This window comes from Rattus rattus, chromosome X (assembly GCF_011064425.1).
Source record: "Rattus rattus isolate New Zealand chromosome X, Rrattus_CSIRO_v1, whole genome shotgun sequence".
In the NCBI taxonomy this organism is placed as follows: domain Eukaryota; kingdom Metazoa; phylum Chordata; class Mammalia; order Rodentia; family Muridae; genus Rattus; species Rattus rattus.
Window position 1 is genome coordinate 60,593,961 of NC_046172.1, and position 21,206 is coordinate 60,615,166.

At 39.9% G+C, this 21,206-nt stretch overlaps 1 protein-coding gene across 3 annotated transcripts in view; it reads right to left on the reverse strand.

The window, feature by feature from the left end:
* Phka1 (phosphorylase kinase regulatory subunit alpha 1) overlaps positions 1-14,122 on the reverse strand; it is a 125,258-nt gene extending 111,136 nt beyond the window's left edge. For all 3 annotated transcript variants that reach the window (XM_032889574.1, XM_032889572.1, XM_032889573.1), the window contains exons 1-5: positions 13,894-14,122; positions 12,305-12,463; positions 9,017-9,064; positions 6,752-6,920; positions 2,840-2,922 (exon numbers count right to left, since the gene is read on the reverse strand). In XM_032889574.1, the coding sequence (XP_032745465.1) occupies positions 2,840-2,922; positions 6,752-6,920; positions 9,017-9,064; positions 12,305-12,463; positions 13,894-13,971 (537 nt within the window). In that variant the 5' untranslated portion in view covers positions 13,972-14,122. The remainder of the gene's footprint in view (positions 1-2,839; positions 2,923-6,751; positions 6,921-9,016; positions 9,065-12,304; positions 12,464-13,893) is intronic.
* Positions 14,123-21,206: the final 7,084 nt, after the last annotated feature.

Below are 21,206 nucleotides of genomic sequence, written 5' to 3' on the forward strand. Positions count from 1 at the left end.
TGGTTTATTATGGAATGCTATCATTATTTTGCTGCCTGCATTGTTAATTGTTCCAAGTTTAGCCACTGGAAGGCTCCTGTATATATATATATATCTGGCTCTGAGTTCAAGTATTGTATTGAATAGGTAGGGAGAGAGTGGGCAGCCTTGTTTAGTCCCTGATTTTAGTGGGATTGCTTCAGGTTTTATATTTTTCTAGTGTACTTTTGAGATTCCCTTTTCCTCACTGAACACTTCTGCAAGTGTTTGGTGCTACAAGATCTTCAATCTCAGACTAGAATATGTATTGAGGTGGGTGTAACGGCACACACTTTTAATCCCAGCACTCAGGGGAAAGAGGTAAGCACACTTCTGAGCCCACATTCAGGTGGTAGTGCAGTAAGCCTATATAATCCCAGTACTCGGGAGGCAGAGACAGATGGACCTTTAAGTTTCAGGTCAGCCTGGTATGCAGAGCAAATTCTAGGACAGCCAGGGCTATACAGAGAAATGTCTCAAAAAACAAAACCAAATCAGACCAAACCAAACCTATATTGAGATTTCATCTTACCCCATTCAGAATATCTGTCATCAGAAAAATACTAGCAACAAGTGTAGGAAAACGTTACACACCGTTGGTAGGCATGTAAATTAGTCCAGCATTATGAAAATCAGTATGGGTGTTCCTTTAAATTAAAAATAGACCTGCCATATGATCCAGCTCTACCCCTTCTAGAAATATACCCATTGGGGTCTAAAGCAGCATTCTACAGAGGCCTGCAGACCCATGGTTACTACAGCGCCATCTATAAAAGCCAAGATACTGAAACACACTGTATGTCCTGGGAAATGACACCCTTCACAATAGTCACAAATAATATAAAATACCTTGGGGTGAGTCTAACCAAGCAAATATTGAGGGGAAACCGGGAAAGGGGAGAACATTTGAAATGTAAAATTAAGAAAATATCCAATAAAAATGGGCAAAGTTTTATATATATGTATATGCATTGAGAAACGAACATTAGCAAAAATGATAAATGCATTTTAAAAGTAGTATCTTTTAAACTAATACAACAGTTAAAAGTGAAAAAGAATGCTGCCCGGAGATCCAGTTCAGCGATCAAGTTCCTGCCAACCATGTGTAAAGTCCTGTGTTTAATCCTAGCACCACAAAAATTAAAGAAAAGAGGTATGTTCAATACAAGGGGGTTAGTCAGGAACAAATGAAAACACAGTAAAAGGACAGTCAGAGATGATTGGAGTATTTGTCCTGTGTTTCAGTGATTGCATTCATCCATTCCACAGTAGTAAGAAGTTTTATATCTTTATTGATGTGCAATGGTGTATATAAATGGAATATATTTAAACTACATAATATGATTCCTACTTTAAAATGTTTAATAGACGTGTGTGTGAGGGAGGGAGGAGGGGAGGGAGGGAGGGGGGAGAGAGGGAGGGAGGGAGAGAGGGGAGGAGGGAGAGAGGGAGGGGAGGGAGTGATGGGGGAGGGAGAGAGATCTGATCTCGCTTTGGATATCAGTCTTGGCAGAGGACCTTTAACAATAAAATGTAATTTTAAAAACTTTCAAAGTCTCCTCCTGGCTTCCAAACTCCATTTCTTGCTCTTCGCCCCTGTTTAATGTAATGATAGCAATAACAAATCTACTGTCAGTACAGATGTCTAGAGTTTTATATTAGTGTAATCATCTTGTATGTATGTGTATGCATATATGCATGTATGTGTGTATACACAAGCATGTGTGTGCACATGCTTGTGCATGCACATGTGCACACACACATACAAACACACATACACATGCACATACACACACACACACACACACACACATATTTAGAGAAATGCTTTTACTATGTTGTTCTGGCTGACTTGGACCTTGCTATATAGAGCAGGTTGTCCTCCAAACATCCATCTGTCTCTGTGCCTCCCACGTGCTGAGATTAAAGGCTTAACCACCGTGCCCAGGCTTGTGGACATTTCCTATGAGACTTCTTCTACTAACCATTATGCATTTTAGATTTATTCATGTTTTTTCATGGCTTAATATTTCATTTTTTAAATTCTTGAACAATTATTATCTTTTTATGAACACACAGAAATTCATTTATCCATTTACTTGTTCAAGGGCATTTGGATTATTTGAAGTTTGAACAAGAGCAACAAAAACTTCATAATAGATCAAAGGAAAAAACATTTCTGTAGTGTTTAACACATTTTATACAGAGAAACATTATAGATGACAATTTAATATAAACATACTTCATATGGTATTCATAAGGGGAAGCCTTTATTATAGAAGATTCTAAATCAATAAATCAACAATAAACACATGAATAAATTTTGTGTAGAGCCAAGTGGCCCATACATCACTCAGTTATCATGCTTCTTTTTAAAAGTTTCAATTAAAATGAGACTGTAAGGAGCTGGGGAAATATCTCAGTTGGTTGAGTGCTTGCTAGGGCTCAAACCCAAACACCACATAAAACTGGTCATGGGAGCTCATGCCTCTAACTCCAACACACTTGAAGAATCAGAAGTTTAAGATCACCCTCATGTAGTGAGTTTAGGACCAGCCTGGGCTAGAAATAGTCTAATAAAATATATTAAATGAAAATAGCAATATAATAAAATGAGTAGAATTTAGTCTCCAGTTGCCAAGCACACACCATGAAGTATAGACTTTGAAAGAAATGAAAGTGCTGATGACAGGGCAAGCAGGGAATGAAGATCTTAGTAAAGAATTGAACGTGGTTTTGTCATGAGCCTTTTTGATTCATTCGTTATAAGAAGAAATGAGTTGTTCTGTGTTTAAAAGTCCATTATAAAGCAAGTACTTACAGCAGTTTTATATGCGGCTTCAATGTAAAACACAAGGTTCTGTATAAAATTCACTTCGTCTAGGCTGTGGATGATATGGAGTCCTGAGAGAAAAGGACACTTGGTTATCACTGCAGGGCGCACAAATGGAAATGACTCAATGAATTCTGCTTCAATCGACTTCACTTCAATCGCCTTTACTTACCTGCCCGGCACAACTTGTTTTTACCAGTCTCCCACGTGTGTTCACAAGCATTTTTACGGAGATAAACTCATCATGTAATTCACTGATTCCAAGTATATAACATAATGGTTTTATTGTATTACAGTGTATATCCATTACCATAATCAATTTTGGGACATATTCATCACCACAAAATGGAATTCTTTACTCACTGTGCATTCATATAATAGGAGAAGTGTATCACATGCAGCTTTTGTGTCAGTGTTCATTCACTGAACACAGTATTTTGAAGCTCCCTTTGTATTGAGAAATGCATCACTACTCCCTTTATTGCCAAAAATATTGAATTGTGTGAATATACCATATTTTAATTATCTAATCATCAGGTGATAGAGATTAGATTGTTTTTACTTTGTAGCCATCATAAATAATGCTGCTATAAATATTTATGTATACCTTTGTGTGTGTGTGGACATATTTCCATTTTTCATGAGTATCTATATACTTAGAGAAACTGCTGGATCATATGGTAACTCTATATTCAAGCCTCTGAGACATTGCTCAACTGCTCTCCAAAGTGGTTGTATGTAAACATTAAATTTTATTTATTTTTTTAATTTATGTGTGTGCATGCGTGCCATGGTACACAAGGAAGTCAGAGGGCAACTGAAGGCAGTTGATTCTCTCCCTCTAACATATGAGTCCAGGTATTGCATTCAGCTTGTCAGACTTAGTAGCAAACACTTTTACCTGCTGAGACATCTCCCTTGCTCTCATTTTACATTTCTCAGAGCAGTGGACAAAGGTTCCAATTTCTCTCTATCTTCAGCAACATTTTTTAAATCTGCCTTCTTGATTCCTGCCATTCTGGTGTGGTTGAAGTGGTTTTTAATAATGGACAACATTTTTAATGGTTATTTATACAAACTCCATAGAGGAAAATCAATTGATATCCTCTAGCCACTTTTTATTTTAAAAATTGAGCTTTTTCGGTGTATGAGTCTTTTTGCCTACATATATGTTTGTGTGATACATGTATGCTCTGTCTGTTGAGTCCAGAAGAAGGCATCATATTGCCTGGAACTGGAGTTACAGACAGTTGCGAGCTGTCATGTGGGTGCTATGAATTAAACCCAGGTCCTCTGGAAGAGTAGCCAGTGTTATTAAACACTGAGTCATCTGTCTAGCCTACTCTAGCCATTTTAAAGGAGGCTAATATTTTTCTTTTGTTTTCCTTTTCTCTTTTGTTTTGCGACAGGGTCTCCCTATGGCCTTAAATTTGAGATCCTCATGCCTTTGCCTTCTAACTATTAGGTTTATAAGCATGTACCACTCCACCATATCTGACAATTATTCTGTTAATCTTTTAAATAATGAGTTGTGAGAGTTCTTTTGACTAGGTATAAATAGCTTATATATGATTTGCAAATATTTCCTTCTATATCTATAGTTTGATTTTACATATATACACATTACACACATGATACATACACACACACTGAAAGAGGATGGGTGTTTCATTTTTTTTTAGGTGGGGTCTCATAGGTTAGCATCAAATTTGCTATTTAGTTGAAGGTGACCTTCAACTTTGGATCTTCCTATCCCCACCTCCCAAGAGTTGGGATCGGGGGTTATGCTGAGACCAGATACCTCAGTCTTCTCATTCTCAATAATTAATTTTTGTAGTGCTTCTCTACTTACTACATATCCTTTTGAACAATATCCAATGAACAATTTCAAAGCATTGGTTCCTTCTTAAAATTTTAGCAGTTTTGGCTGTTTTGCTAGAGCTTTTCATGCTACTATTCTGTACACTGCAATCAATTTCTAACTCTATCTTCCCTAAGTATTCAAAAAACATTCAAGGTATTGCTAGTTCTCTATGAAGATCTTTTATAGTCTTTCTCCAGTTATATATAAAAAAGTTGCTTTTCAACTTCAATCCATTATAAGAAATTTGTATTATTTATTACTAAAGTATTTCCCTAACTCCCTTACTAGTCTTCTATCTTAATTTTGTTCTTCATCTCCTCTACCTCATCCAGTCTATCTTCCTGCTACTAGAGTGAACCATCCCTTGATTATCTACGTCAAACATCTCTCTCCTGGTTGCAGAATATAATTCTAAAATATTTAGCATGCTATACAAGTCCTTATGAAACGTTTTAATCTATCTTTGCTTCCATTTTGAGGAATCATATTTAAAGACCATCAGGGATATTGGTTCCTTCTTTGAAGAAAAAAGCAGCTAGGAGGTGGCATATGCTTTAATTCCCAGTACTCAGGAGGCAGAGGCAGGCAGATCTCTGAGGTCAAGGCCAGCCTGGTCTACAGAGTGAGTTCAAGACAACCAGAGCTACACAGAGAAACCCTATCTCAAAAAAGTCCTAATTTTTTTAATTTAAAAATGAAAAACAGCTTTCAGAGTTGGAATAAAAATATTATTTAAAATGAAATTATAACTACTATTTTACTCAAAGAAATAAAACAAAATTATATTTATTCTGGAAGCAATTTCTCCTCCAAAAGGAGATTAATTGGATGGTCAACTCATAATTTTGTACAAAGTTTACTCAAACTGTGGCTGTGTTCTAAAAGAAAACTGTTAAGGAGTTTATCACCAAACATTTGTTTGCAGACACACACACACACACACACACACACACACACACACACACACACACACACACACACACACAGAGAGACAGAGAGACAGTGAGACAGAGACAGACAGAGAGACAGAGACAGACAGAGAGACAGAGACAGACAGAGACAGACAGAGACAGAGACAGAGACAGAGACAGAGACAGACAGAGAGAGAAAAGAGTATTCTGAAGGGATTCCCCATCTTGGGTTCCTTTAACATTAAGGGACTCTGGCCATAAATGGTTAAGATTTTAGTTTAGTGGTAGAGTGCTTGTCTTAGCATGCATGATACTCTGCTTTGAAACCCCAGCACCACAGAAAAAATAGCATTATAAATTACATTAACTTACCCTGAATGATCTGGAACTGTTCTTATTAAGTTTGGGAACTCCATATAATAGAATTGTTTCCATCTCCAATTTTACATCTATAACGGATCCCACTATGTAGCTTTCACTGACTTAGAAGTTATTATGTAAACTATGGCTGGCCTGCATCTGCCTCCCAAGTGTAGGATATAGATAGATATAAGCTACTATATTTCTTATAATTTTCTTTTACATATCATGCATCTAAAGATCATCACAAAACTACTTATATAGAATATTATTTAATAATGAAAAAAACACATTTAGATTCAGATCATACTAATAAAAGTATATAAAGTGTGTGGTTTTTATAGCCACAGTAACCACAGGTACATTGATGTACAGTATGGAAATAAGAAAAAAACCTTGATAACATTTGAAATGTAAATAAAAAATAGCCAAGAAAAAAAGTAAAAAAACCTTCACCCTTCCTTCCCATCTCTTGGCTTCTGAGAATTAATAAATAATAAAAACACCTGACTAAAGATCTAGCTCACATTTCTGAGTTTCCATTTCAAAAGAGTATTAATTAGTACTGTAAATTTTCTTCTCAATACAATAAGATATTGCCTAGACCTCAAAAAAGTTCTCTAGCTGTAGTAAACTTATAAACTGGTGTTATTTCTAATTTGCTTCACTGAGCACTGTAAATAGATAATTCATTTTCTAGTCAATACCTACAGAGAAACCAGGCGAACCAGAGTAGATGATCCAAACTTTTCTCCTTGTACTGACCTGAGGCAGTCATTTGTGCTAGGAAGAGCAGGTACACAGAAGTAGCATCCAACTGCAGGTGTCCCCACTGGTCATCACCCACTACCGTGGCACAAGTTTTGGTGTTGTACTTGGCGTGAAGGCTATCTTTAGTACTCTGACTGTACTTGAAAGACTCTACTTTATCCACCTGAAAACAGTATAAAAAGGCCAGTCAGAAAATTCAACCCGTTTGCCAAGCATCTGCAGGGCTCTGACATACACACATCACTGCACTCTGCCTTCAGGGAATTGTGAATATTTGAAATAAACTGTTACCTGCTTTTATCCTACACCGGGGAAATCTGTCATTTTTAAATAAAAATTAAGAAACTTTTTTTAAAAAAAAAAACCCACCTATTTCCTGTTCACTGCCTCTTTTCTATGCTTTTCAAATGGTTACTTGGCCATGTTGTAGAGAAACTGGAAGCTCAAATGTAAAAGAACAGTTTAGTGACAAAACTCAGTGCTGTACAGTTGTTCTTGAATTGAAATTAGGAATATGTAGATAAATTGAGAGATGAGGATTTTTTATTAATGTGCCTGTGCATAGTTGTTTGTATGTGGGGGTACCCCCAGAGGCCAGAAGACGGCTTTAGATTCCTTGGAGCTGAAGTTACAAGCAGTTGTAAGCCATCCAATATGAGTGGATATGGGGAACCAAACTCAGGTCCTCTGCAAGAGCAATATGTACTCTTAACCATCTCTCTAACCCCAAGAGGATATATTTTTGCCATAAAAAAGTTAATGAGAACCATAAAGAGTCACAAAAATGGTATTACAGAAAGCTAAAATTACAAACTAGAAGAGAATCTTTGGGAGCTGGGAGTATAGCTCAGTGGTAATGTATTCTGAGGATGCATAAGGCCTTGGGTCCAATTCTAATGCTTGTGCCTTGTGTATACAACAGCTTGCACCACACACACACACACACACACACACACACACACACACACACACACACACACACACCAGAAATCTAGACAGAAAACCTTAGATAAAAGGCAACTAGTAGTTCCTGACCTAGTTCGTGACAGGTAGATGTGATTATTTATGTCTCTGATGTATGGTAATCTCAAATATAGTTCATGAAATTTGTGACTATACATATTTAATAGGACAAAGCATAACTATCTAAAATATAAATGAAGTGTAAAGACACAGAGAAAACTTATGTATGTGAGACTAGTAAAGAGATATATACAATAAATAACTACATATTCATTTTAAAATCACGTGTAGACATGGAAGTTTATACGTTGAAAGCCATTTATTTCTACCTTGCTCTAATTAAGTCTGGTTCAATATGTCCATGTTTTAAGACCTAAGATTATAGGTTCCTTAGTAAAATACTTCGTGTGGAAAAATGCCATAAAGTCAAAATGTAAGTGGTAGACTATAAAAATATTTGCAGTGTACACATGATTAATATCCATAATACACAAGAAATCAGTAGGCAAGAGACAGACAACCCATGAAGAGGCAAAGCTCTAGCAGGTACAGAACCAATAAGGGACTGCGAATTGTCAAGTCACATATAAAAGGATGTTCAGCTACACACAAGGCCCAGCAAGACCAATTATTTGAAGTTCGAGATTCCTTTGCCCCAATGCTAAAACTGAAAATACTTTGAAAGACTTTTTTTCCATGTAAATTTTGTATCAAAACTCAATTGGTGTAAACACTAAATTCAAATCAACATCTGGTTATTTATAGGCCTTACTGCATTTAGCATATAAGGAATGTTTCCCTACAAAGAGATGTGGTTTTTGTTTCAGAGTATTTTCTCTATCCACTGAAAACATGAGAAATTATAAGATAAAGTGCAATGTGCTAATTTTTTTAAAAAAAAATCTTAAAATGTATTAGTTCTAGAATGGATCTGAACCTAAAAGTTTCAGATAAGTTTTTTTTTAATCTTTATTACCTTGAGTATTTCTTATTTACATTTCAATTATTATTCCCCTTCCCGGTTTCAGGGCCAAAGATCTGTATCATGCTTTATCTAGTACACATAATTGCCAATAGATGATTCTTCTTGGGAAAAAAAAATTCCTAAAGGGAGGAAAAAGACTGGAAGGAAATAATTCTAGTTGTAGCAGGGTGGTGAGTCTCTCTGTGACATCCCCATCCCAGAGTTCTGAGACTTCTAGAATTAGAGAGTATCATTTGGGAATCTGAATAAAAGGCCCTAAGTATCATTAAGATGCTGTTATGTTTGATCGGAAGTTCTTTCCAGTGCCGTACCTGTCTGATCATGCAGTGCAGCAGTCCCCTCATTAACTTCACTACACTCTGCAGAAATAAATGGAAACGAGACCGTTATAAACATACTGAGACACGAGAACACTTACTCAGCAGCTCAGGCAGTCCATGACCTTTTGAGAACAAGTAACCCTATCCTGGGCTGTTACTTACATGGCATTTACTTTATAGGATCACAAAACACATGGCAGCTAAAAGTCCATGGCTTATGATTCCTTGAGTTTAAATACTAATATAAAAAGTTAAGGCAGTGTTACCTAAAAAACAAGCCAACCATCTAATAGAGGAGAATCCACCCAGAGAAAAGAAGCAAGTCAGCTGGTTCCCAAGGCTCTAAGGATTCTCTAGTATATGCCCTACTGCCTTGACAGCATCTTTTTATTTAAAATTTCACATTATTTTTAAAGACTCATTTTCATTTTATATGCATGGGTGTTTTGACTATATGTTTATGTGCACATCTCATGCATACTTGGCATGAGAAGGGAGTATGTTTTAGAACATCATAGCATAGAACAGCTTCTTCAATTCTCTATAACCACTTTCTGTTTTAGTCTAGATCTTAAGTCAGCTTTGTGGTCCACAGACTATACTATGAGACATTTTCCAAGTAATACTGTGAAGGTGACTGTAAATTAAGAATACCATTGGGGTTGGGGATTTAGCTCAGTGGTAGAGCATTTACCTAGCAAGTGCAAGGCCCTGGGTTCAGTCCTCAGCTCCAAAAAAAAAAAAAAAAAAAACCCACCATTAAGAGAAACAGTGGCAAGTTACTAGTGTTTGATAGTGTTGTGTTTTGTTTTACTTGGAAAGGCTGTTTTCAGGCACACAAAGTTTGAAGAACCACAGGATACACAGGGAAAACTAGTAAGAAGACAAATAAAAACTGGAATTGAGATCTCAACTGAGGCCAGAGCTAAGGGAAGAGAGTTACCCAAAAAGGTAATAGAAAACCCATGAAAAACAAATGAGAGATGATACAAAGAGAATAAACTGAGAAAGAACCAGAAGTGGTGGGGGCAGCCAAAGACAGGTCAGGATCTGCCTGAGTGTTTACTTTTTTTTTTATAGCTATGAGACTTTTTAAAACGGACATTTGTGAATGTATACTATAGACTAAGGAAGTTAGCTAAGCCCATTTCTTATTTCCATCCGCTATTCTCATTGATTCTCTGATTTTATGAGAGAGAAGCAAAAATGAGAGTTGGAAGAAAGGGTCTAAATGATTAACAGTGCTTTGGAGAATCCACACAGTAATGCAAGTAGGCAGCAAGCAGGTAGAAATTTAATCTGTGAATGTATTAGAGTTAATCTATGTTCATTTACTAGTCTTATATGGGTTATTATCTAGGCATACTATTAGATCTGCTGTATTAGAATCACCTAGGGAATTTGAAAAAGACCAGTGCTCATGGATATAATTTCTAGATTCTTACTTAAATTGTTTTAAAGTGAGGTCCATCCCATTAGGATATCTCTGGGAAGCTTTCCAAGTAATTCCAATGTACAGCCAGAGTTGAGAATCATTCATCTAGGTCGGGACAAATCCAGCCCATCACTGTTTTTGTAAATAAAGTATTTTTGGAACATATCGCTATACTAAATCTTTACATATTTTCTCTAGCTCTTTTTTGCTACACCTGGCAGAGTTGAGTAATTAGACACGAGTGACCCATACACCAAAAATATTTATTATCTGATGCTTTAGAAAAATGGATGGGTGTCTAATCTCTGGTCTAGATTACTGCTGAACTAGGTTTTGTCAAAACATAGAATATAATGATCAAATTAGTTTTGATTCATTAAACAAGTACATATAAATTAGAATCCCCAAAGGAGCTTTTCTTTTTTGAAGCTGATTCCTGCTTCCATAATGTTCTAAAACATTCCCAAGTTAGTAATATGACATAAAAATATGTGAAAGGTTATATAATAGAACACAAAAATTTTAGAACTGGCAATTCACCCTATTTCTCATTTTTCCACTTGGAACAAATAAGGAAAGACACCAATTCTGCAGAATTGGGACAACAGACTTATTCTAACAATATTGAAAATTTTGGGCAAATTATATCAGGCACATAATCAAAGTTCTTCTGATATTAATTTATAGAAAATCAAAATAAGGAACAAACTACTGAGATCAAAATAGCAAATATTTTGATAGAATATAGAACGAGAGAGTTTTTAAAATATACCCTATGTTTTCCAGATTTCTATGATGGCATTATTTCTATGATGGCATTATTTCTATGATGGCATTATTTCTATAAAAGTCTGTGCTTGCTCTGCTAGAGTAAAACATCCAACAATGCTTTGTACCTCTCAGTAACGCCTTGAAAGAATTCCAAATGGTTATTGATGCTACAGATAACCCAGTGAGGCTTGTCCCATTCCCAAGAACAACTTCAGAATATATTGCTGCTTTAAAGAAAACAAATCCCAATAGCCTGATTTATAAATCATAATTGGATTTATACTCGGATTTCCTAAGTTCAAGGGAGACAACAGGAGAAATAGTTGCTGTGGTAAGGCTCCTTGTCACCAATGGAAAAGGATCTAGGTATACCTACAACTAACAGAGTATTTTATTATTAAAGGTCTTGTATAATACAAAGGATGCCAAATTGTTGCTTTTTTAGACATGTAAAAGGATGTAGTTCCTTTGTGTTCAGAAGTTCTATAAAGGATATTAAGGAATTATTGAGGGGAAGGTGCCTTAAAAGTTGGGTTAAAGTCATCTGCTGACTCTGACCTCAATTTGTCCCCAGTCAGCCAACAGGCTCTCTAAAATAGCCACCAGAGTTATGAAGATCTACCAAGTTATTACTTTTGTCTAATGAGGAAAACCTGTTGATCTGCGTCAGGTGCACTCATACAGACACCACAAGTATTTTCAAAAAAGAAAACGAATAAAATAGTTGATATCTGGCTCTCAAATATTCTTCTCAATGAAAATAAAATGGTAGAACCTGAAAATACACTTAAGAGGCTTATTAATTTTAGGAAATATATCTGGGTAGGATTTTCAAAAGTATTGAACACTCTGAGCCCTCTTCCCTGAATCTGTAGTTTTCAAGTTCCCACTGCAATAAACAAACCAACTAGACCAGACCAGACCAAACCAAACACACTTCAGGCACAGTATAAGAAAACTTTATAAAATGCAATTTCAGCAAGGTGGTGCAGGGGCAATTTTCCCTTCAATTCCTGCTCCCCCACTACACCCATGCATAGCTCCACATCTCTGTCTAGTTTTGTTTTGATTACCTGCTCCAGTTCATAGGCCTTTGCCTTGTCCTCATCACGGTCTGCATTTTTGCGATATGCCAGGCCTAAACCCCACACAGCCAGGATGCTATACACATTATCTCGGACCCAGGCATCTTTCTCATCATAGCTGGCTGGAAGCAAGCCTGTCACTGGATTCTGCAAGATCAATCAAGAGAGGACAGGCAACTAACCTCAGAGTGTTAAAAGGAACACAACCTAGGGAATATTTTACTTAGAAAGTTGACCTCCCATTCTCCAATTTTAGAACTTTCTTTTTTTCTTTTAGCCAATTGCAGGCAGATATTATCTCCCAGCTTTCTGAGTTGTAATCGACAATAAAAAGTTGTACATATTTACAGTATGCAACATGACAATTTGACACATACACCACTGTGAACTGACAATCAAGTTAATGCATCCATTACCTCACTTTTCTATATAGGGAGGGATCTACTCTTTCGGCAAGTTTCAAGTATATAATAAAAGTGTGTGGACTAGTCAGTGTGCTGCTACTGCTGCTAGTCAGCATTGCAGAATATACTCCTACGGGAACACAGTTTGTTTTCTTTGCATGTGCTATCTTAAGAATAAGGAAAGAGCTGGCTGAAAGCTTACAAGTCCAAAATGTGGGTATTATTAAACTAAAGGCATTAGTAACGCAATTAACAAATGTAGTACAAAGGATGCTGTCACATGCATTTTAAAAGAAAAATATAATTTTTAAGTTAAAGTCAACTAGCATCGAAAAATCTGAAGTAAAGGAGTAGAAAAATATATTTAGAAATATATACAGCCAGGTGTGGTGTCTTATGCCTATAATTTTCCAGATTGATGCTACTTCAAGGCCAGCCTCATAGTGAGTTTCAGGCCATCATGGGCTACAAAGAAAGACTTGGTTTCAAAAACCAGTTCACAACTCCGAAAAGCATATATAAACCAGGTGCAGTGGTGCACCCTGTAATCCCAGCACAGGAGGGATGACCCACGAGGATGGTGAGTTTGAAGTCAGCATGGGCTACATGGTAAAATCCTGTCTCTAACAAAGAAAGAAACATAAAGAAACGACTTAGGAAGCAAACAAATAACCCTACTGGCTTGTGGTCTGTTGTCCAAACTGTGATGGCTATGGTAGGAGGATCCCAAGTTCAAGGCCAGCCTGAGGCACTGAGCAAAACTGTTTAAACAGGAGTATGCACAAAGTGCCTTGACCTTCACAGTAGTCTAAGGTCTCTTAGGATGGCTAAACGTTCTCATACATCTTTGGGAGGGGTGGAAGTAGATGGCCCAAACCTGGGGTGAGGGCAATAAACAAGTGTTATCATTTTTTGCAACTCTGCTTCTGGAACCCAGCTGTAGCTGGGGGAGGGGGTAGCGTTACTTCTGAGCTCAGAAACTTCCATTCTGAAATCACTGCAGAGGGATGGATGGGGGATTGTGGATCTTCATGCCACACTTTGATTCTACTCCAGGTTCACCATGCAACTCTCCTTCAGGATCTTTTAGGGCCTCCCCAGAGACAAATGTGTTCAGGGTTCATCCAGGGTCAGTGTCCTGGCAGTTCACATTTCACCCTTACCTACACTTACCTGATGGCACAGGATGGTCTGATGCACCAGCCGAGCATAGCCGTCCAGGCGGACCCCCGAGTTACTCCGGCTCCTCATCGTGCCCCGTCCCTAATCCCCCACTGCACACTCGGGACACTTGGACTCCAGGCCTGCGGAAACCTAAGTGCTCACTTGCTCGTGTGGCCAATGGTTTCCGCGCAGCACCACGCTCCGGCGGCCTTGGAGTTCACTTCAGGCCGCTGCTCAGCCTCCCTAGGCTGACTAGGCTTCAGTCTGCGAAGACCCCGTCTCCATTCAGTCTCCCGTGGTCCCCGGGTGCCGCGCCCGCATCCTCCGCTTGACCGAAGGAGACCGCGGCGGCTGGGAGACTCGGGCGACAAGGGCCGGTCTGCGCCTTGGACACCACCTCCCTTGGCGAGCACGCGGGGGCGGGGCGTGGGTCCCGCAGCTGCGCGCTGCACCCACCGGCCAGTCGCCGTCACCCTCCGCCCAGAATGTGTCGCGTAGGCGATGTGTCCTCCCCGCCCCCCCTGGGGGGTTATTTTCGAAACACTACAAGTGACTATTTTAATTTTGCACGCCTGTTGTGCGCACAGGCTGTTGCTCTTACTTCTGAAGGACTAGTTTTAGGAACCCATGGGAACTCTTCAAAACTGAAAGGAGAGACCAGTCAGCGCTCCAGATCTTTGGGAGCAAAAAGTTCGATTAAGCGCCGCACTCTGAAACCAACCAACCAAATAAAAAACCAGCTCCCTACGGAGCTCTTTAGTCTCTCCTTAGAGACGTGCAAATCTGCGGTGGTGGTTATGGAGCATTGAGGAACCAAGTGTCCTAGGCTGGGAGCAGGACAGGTAGCCGAGCGGCTGAGGGTCGTCTTGGTGGCAGCTGAAAGTGGATTATCTGCTTTGGAAGGCTTCCTCCTAGAGTGTAAGTGACTGGGCCAAAGAAAAAAACGTTCAACTGAAATTTATGTGACAGAGGAGGGCTGGGGCAGAAGGCTACAGAGGATATTGTGGTGAGTTTTAGGAATCTGCCTCTGGGTCTTTGCTTCACCCTCTACTGTCCCCACCCCCACCCTTTACTCTCTGCTCTCCCAAACCCCTTCTGGGCTCAGCAGGAGTACCACCTGCTTTCTGAAGTGCGGGGTAAGAGAATTAAGAGCGACACTTGACCTTTCTGAGTTCTAAATGTAAGCCTTCCTTGGCCACTTCACTCTGGCCACAGTGATTTTGCATTTTCGTTCCTTTTTTTTTTTCCTCTTAAGTTTCTTCTCCCCTTACAAGCTGCCTCTGGGCCACTGTTGCCTCTGCTGCAGCTTCTTCCTCACACAGTATAGCATATAGTCAGGCACATTGGAAGGTGACCAGTGACTATCTGATAATGATAATGAAAGGTGAGTACTCAAGAACGCGAGCTGGGATTTTTCAGCCATGTGCGGTTCAACACAGTGACACCGAATTCTCCAGCAAATAGTTTCCATTGCAGTCATTACCTACGCAAATGCAATGGCTGGCCAGGACACCACTTCAAGTCCTTAGTACACTGGGAAAGAGTTCAATTTGGAGAGAATAGTCCCCTGCTCATGCCCCTAACTCCCTGATATCTTGCCCTCACACAGACTAGCCTTAGAAACCTTTTACTCTACCCTTGTCCCCTTCAAGTGTCTGTCCTCTAGTTTTCCTTTATCTTGACATTTAAGCACATTTTCAAACATTAAAGTAATATATGATCACTAAAGAAAAGTTGCAAAATACAAAAAAGTTGAAATAAAATATTGAACTCATAATTCCGCACACCACTACCTTCTACTCTTTATATTCCTTTTGCATAGACCTCCCTTCGCCTCATGATAGATGACTGGATTAGGAATGGCAGAGGTAAGGTATCACTAACTGGCTATCAACAGACCCTGTTGGCTGGCGATGCCCTGATGATTTCAACCTTGGTCCAATTTAGACTTTCAGTCTTGTAGTCTTAGAAACTTGATCTGCTCAGTGTCCCAGAACTGGTGAGACACAGGAGGCTGACTCATGGTGACTACCTCACAAGAGCTTGGTGCATGAAAACCAGGATGCTGTTTGATATTGAGAAATAAAACTATAACAGTTTACATTAACCTGAACACTACAATTTCTCCTTTTAATAAGTTGTAATTATTATATATCTTATATAATGGCCCTGTTAAGTAGATACTCCTCTGATTATAATATATTAATTGTACAAAATAGAGGATTTCATCACAATGTATTAATAATTAAACCTATCTTAGAGGTGGAAAAATGAAAACACATGAAAACTAACTAGTTTCAAGTGTTATCTCCCATTCTGGTTTCATTTACTCCCTTTATATGTTTCCAGGGCTCTCAAATTTTTGTCAGTCTGAAGTCATTACTTCTTTCTAAAGTCATCAACATGTAAAAGTTTTACATATTTATGGGGTAATGTGTGATGTTTTTGATGCATGTCCATGTTGTATAGTGTTCGAAGTAATATGTAAGTAAACTCTTCCTAAGGGTTGCAATATTACAAATAAAGTTAAATTAAATCCAGTTCCCCCTGTTTAATATCTTCTACCATGGTCATCTTCATTCCCCTTCTGAAAGTAGCCACCATTAATGGATTGACTTTTGTCCTTTCAAGTTGATTCTGAATATATTTATTTGGAAATATGCATATGAAAATGTACTATTGCTTTGTTTGTATTTTTAATTTTTTGCAATTTCTTTATTTTGTGTGTATCTATTTGTATACATGCATCTGTGCATGTGCCTTCGTTTGTGTGTTCATGTGTAAGCTTGATGTGGTTGTGTTCAACAGTAACCCTAGCACTAGGGGGGAAGGAAACAGGTAGATACTTGCTAGACACCTGAAATATTGAGTTCTAGCTTCACTGAAGCTTATACGTGGGTACAGGGAGTCTGAATATCTGAGCCATCTTCCCAGAACTCCCTTTTTCTTTTAATTAGTTGTGGGTTTTTTTTTTGTTGTTCTTTTTTTTTTTTTTTTTTTTGGTTTGGTTGGTTTGGTTGGTTTTGAGTCAGAGTCTCTTTACATTCTTGGATAGCCTGGAACCCACTATGTAGACCAGGCTGGTCTGGACAACTCACAAAGTAGACCAGGACAGCCTCAAACTTGCACAGAGATCTGCTTGTACCAGTACTTAAAGATTTAGCTAGAGAATTAGGACAACTACAGGAGATCTTGGGCATATACCCACAAGATGCCCCAACATATAAAAAAGACACGTGGACATTGAACTGCCTGAGGATCCAGCTATACCTCTCTTGGGCATATACCCAAAAGATGCCCCAACATATAAAAAAGACACATGCTCCACTATGTTCATAGCAGCCTTATTTATAATAGCCAGAAGCTGGAAAAACCCAGATGCCCTTCAACAGAGGAATGGATACAGAAAATGGTACATCTACACAATGGAATATTACTCAGCTATCAAAAACAATGCCTTTTATGAAATTCGTGAGGCAAATGGATGGAACTGGAAAATATCATCCCTGAGTGAGGTAACCCAATCACAGAAACACACACATGGTATGCACTCATTGATAAGTGGCTATTAGCCCAAATGCTTGAATTACCCTAGATGCCTAGAACATATGAAACTCAAGATGGATGATCAAAATGTGAAGGCTTTACTCCTTCTTTAAAAGGGGAACAAGAATACCCTTGGCAGGGAAGAGAGAGGCAAAGATTAAAACAGAGACTGAAGGAACACCCATTCAGAGCCTGCCCCACATGTGGCCCACACATATACAGCCACCCAATTAGACAAGATGGATGAAGCAAAGAAGTGCAAGCTGACAGGAGCCGGACGTAGATCGCTCCTGAGAGACACAGACAGAATACAGCAAATACAGAGGCGAATGCCAGCAGCAAACCACTGAACTGAGAACGGGACCCCGTTGAAGGAATCAGAGAAAAAACTGGAAGAGCTTGAAGGAGCTCGAGACCCCATATGTACAACAATGCCAACCAAACAGAGCTTCCAGGGACTAAGCCACTACCCAAAGACTATACATGGACTGACCCTGAACTCTGACCTCATAGGTAGCATTGAATATCCTAGTAAGTTCCCCGGGGGAGGGGGAAGCCTTTGTTCGGGCAAAGCCGGACCCCCCAGGGAACGGGATGGGTGGGGGGGGGGGGGGAAGGGGGGGGGGGGGGGGGGGGGAAACCCCAAAAAAGGGGGGGGGGGGGGCTAGGGGGATGTTGGCCCGTAAACCGGGAAAGGGAATAACACTCGAAATGTAAATAATAAATACTCAAGTTAATAAAAATAAATAAATAAATAAATATATTATTTGAAAGAGAAAAAAAAAACATCTGACACAAGGTGGAAGCATTTAGATGGTGTAGAGCATGAGCCTGATTCGCCTGATCTATGGGGTTTATAAGGGCAGGGAATGTAATACAGGTGGCCTCGTCAGCCAGGGCGTTCCCTTTGGACAGAGGGCTGCCCAGACCAGAGTGGGCCCTCAAGTGTCTCATGAAAAATGGCTCTGTCCTCTTAATAATAAGGCATTGGATTTCTCCAAACAACTAGGAAGCAGTAGGTGATATATGGCACCGTTTCTAATACTGGAATGGAATGGGCCACATAGGCACTCTCAGTATATAAATTAAATGGGGTTGTTGCTAATATTTATCTTTTTTTTCGACTGAGGACCAAACCCAGGGCCTTGTGCTTGCTAGGCAAAGCGCTCTACCACTGAGCTAAATCCCCAACCCTGTTGCTAATATTTTAAAAACCTGGAGTACTGCAAACAACTCTACAAGCTGGGCAGAGGAATATGGGGACTGTATCGTGGTAACTTGTTCCTGTATAACACAGGCAGCATTGCCAGTTGAGGAACCATCTGTAAATACCAAGGTACCTTCACATAACGGGGTTTTAGAGGTAGCTTTAGGAAAGGTCAAGGAGTGTATTTTATGGATTGTATAAGGGGGTCATTTGAATAGTGATTATCTATGGTTCCTGCAAAAGAGGCGCAAGCTATGGCCCAATCGTCGTTGGACTGAAGTAGCCAGTCAACTTGTTCTGAAATATATGGGGACAATGATAGTGTCAGGGTCTGATAGTATCCAAAATACTGTCTGTACATTTTTCTTCCTTTTATAATCAAGGCAGCAGATATGGAGTAATAGATGTAGGTGGCCAAAACCTTGTTTGGACTGGAGGACAGACATTCCCATAATAGAGGGTGTTCTTTTTCTTTGGGAGCCCAGGGTTGTTGCCAAAAGACTCCCTCTTGGGTATGTGTGGTAGCGCAAACAATAAAATATAGGGGAGCAGCATAATAAATCTGAAATGAGACATGAGAGGAAATAGCTTGACCTATCTGTTGTAGTGCTGAGATGGCCTGGGGGGGTGAGAGCTCAGGAGGACAAGGGATGAGAATCTCCTGAAAGAAGTTCATTGAGAGGGACTAAAGCCTCGGGGGGAATCTTTAAATAGGGGTGAATGAATTGAAGCTTTCCAAGTAATTGTTGAAAGTCGTGTGAAGTTTTAAGGGATGAGAGCCGCAGCTCAACTTTGGGGATATGGATCTGTTCTAGCTCAAGGTCATACCCCAGATAGGAATAGAGTCTTGTATTTGAATCTTTTCAGGGGAGATTTTAAGCCCCTGGGAGCTGAGTCCTCCTGAAGATGTCGAAAGCATGAAAGGGCTTGCTGCTAGTCAGGAGCAGCCAGCAAAATATCATCCATGTAACGAAGGAGGTATATCTGTGGCCAGGCTCTTCTGACAGGCTGAATTACATGGGCTACTATTTTTGAGCCAAGGTAAGACTGTTGGCCATGCCCTGAGGAAGGACCCACCAATGAAAGCTGTCCTTGGGTCCCCGGAAATTAACTTGGGGAATGCTAAATGCAAAATGGTGACAATCTTCTGGATGAAGATATAGTAAAGAAACAATCTTTTAAATCAATAATAATTTTAAAGAATTCTGTAGGTATGGCAGTAGGAGATGGAAGACCAGGTTATAGTGCTCCCATAGGTATCATAACTTTATTTACCACACGGAGATCTTGTAAGAGTCTCCATTTTCCAGACTTTTTCCTAATAACAAAGATTGGGGTATATCAGGGGAAAGAGGATGGCTCAATGTGGCCAGATGCTAATTGTTCCTGCACTAATTGTCTTGTAGCAACCAATTCTTCCTGAGTTGTTGGCCACTGATCAACCCAGATGGGGACAGTATCTCTCCAAGAGACCTTTTCTGCATCAACCTGGGGATCAGGCATGACTGAGGCCACTAGGGAAAATGTGAAGGAGAGGATCCCAAACCTCTTCTATCTAGCCTCTGTGTCACGACTATTGTTTTGTTTTGTTTTTGTTTTTGTTTTTTAATATCCTGTGCTTGTTTCCCCAATCCTTGTCCTGGTAGGAATTCCTGGGTGAGCATCTGTTTTATAACCACCTCATTAGGTCTACATATAAAAACATTCATCTGGGAAAGGATGTCTCTCCCAGAGGTTTATTGGCAAATCAGGTAGTACATAGGGGATCACAGTTCTGGAATTTCCTTCTGAATCTGTCCACCTAATGGTCTGAGTGCTGACCTGAGGATTTCTAGAGTGTCCAATTCCCTGTAGTTGGGAGGCTGAGTCAGTTAACGGCCAGGCGTCTGGTCAGAACCTGCCAGAAATAACTGTGGCATCAGCCCCTGAGTCTAAGAGTCCTTGGAAGGTTTTTCCATTCAGACTCAAGGTAAGCATAGGCTGAGAGAAGGTTAACTTCTGGGCCCAAAAAACCTCTGATATCCCTCACTCTCCTTGGGCTCTGGCATCTTTATAATGTGGATTTGTGACTGGCATCTTGGGGATTAACAACAGCTGTGCACCCGCAGCTCACTGCTCCCAAACCCCTTGGGAGAGAGAGCTCACCCCCCAGACAGGTGGGCACTCCTGAGACTGCAAAGTGGGAGAGACCACCAATACTGCCCGCCCCTGCCCACTTCCCTGGCCCAAGAGGAAACTGTATACGGCCTCTGGGAACCTGTAGATAGGGGCACTGGAGCTGCAGGTCCCCTGGTCTCCAGACACAGCCGGACCTGAAGGGACTGGATCAACAGTTCTCTGCACCCAATCCTGTGGGAGGGAGAGCTAAACCTTCAGAGAGGCAGACATGCCTGGGAAGCCAGAAGAGACTACACTCTGCCCACATTTCTGACTCCAGAGGAAAACACCTAACACCATCTGGGACCCCGGTGCAGGGGTCTCCCAAAAAAGGTGGCTTAGGCCCTCCTGGTTGCCGCCCTCACAGAGAGCTCAAAAGCAACACTGCACGAGCACATTTGAGCCACGGGAC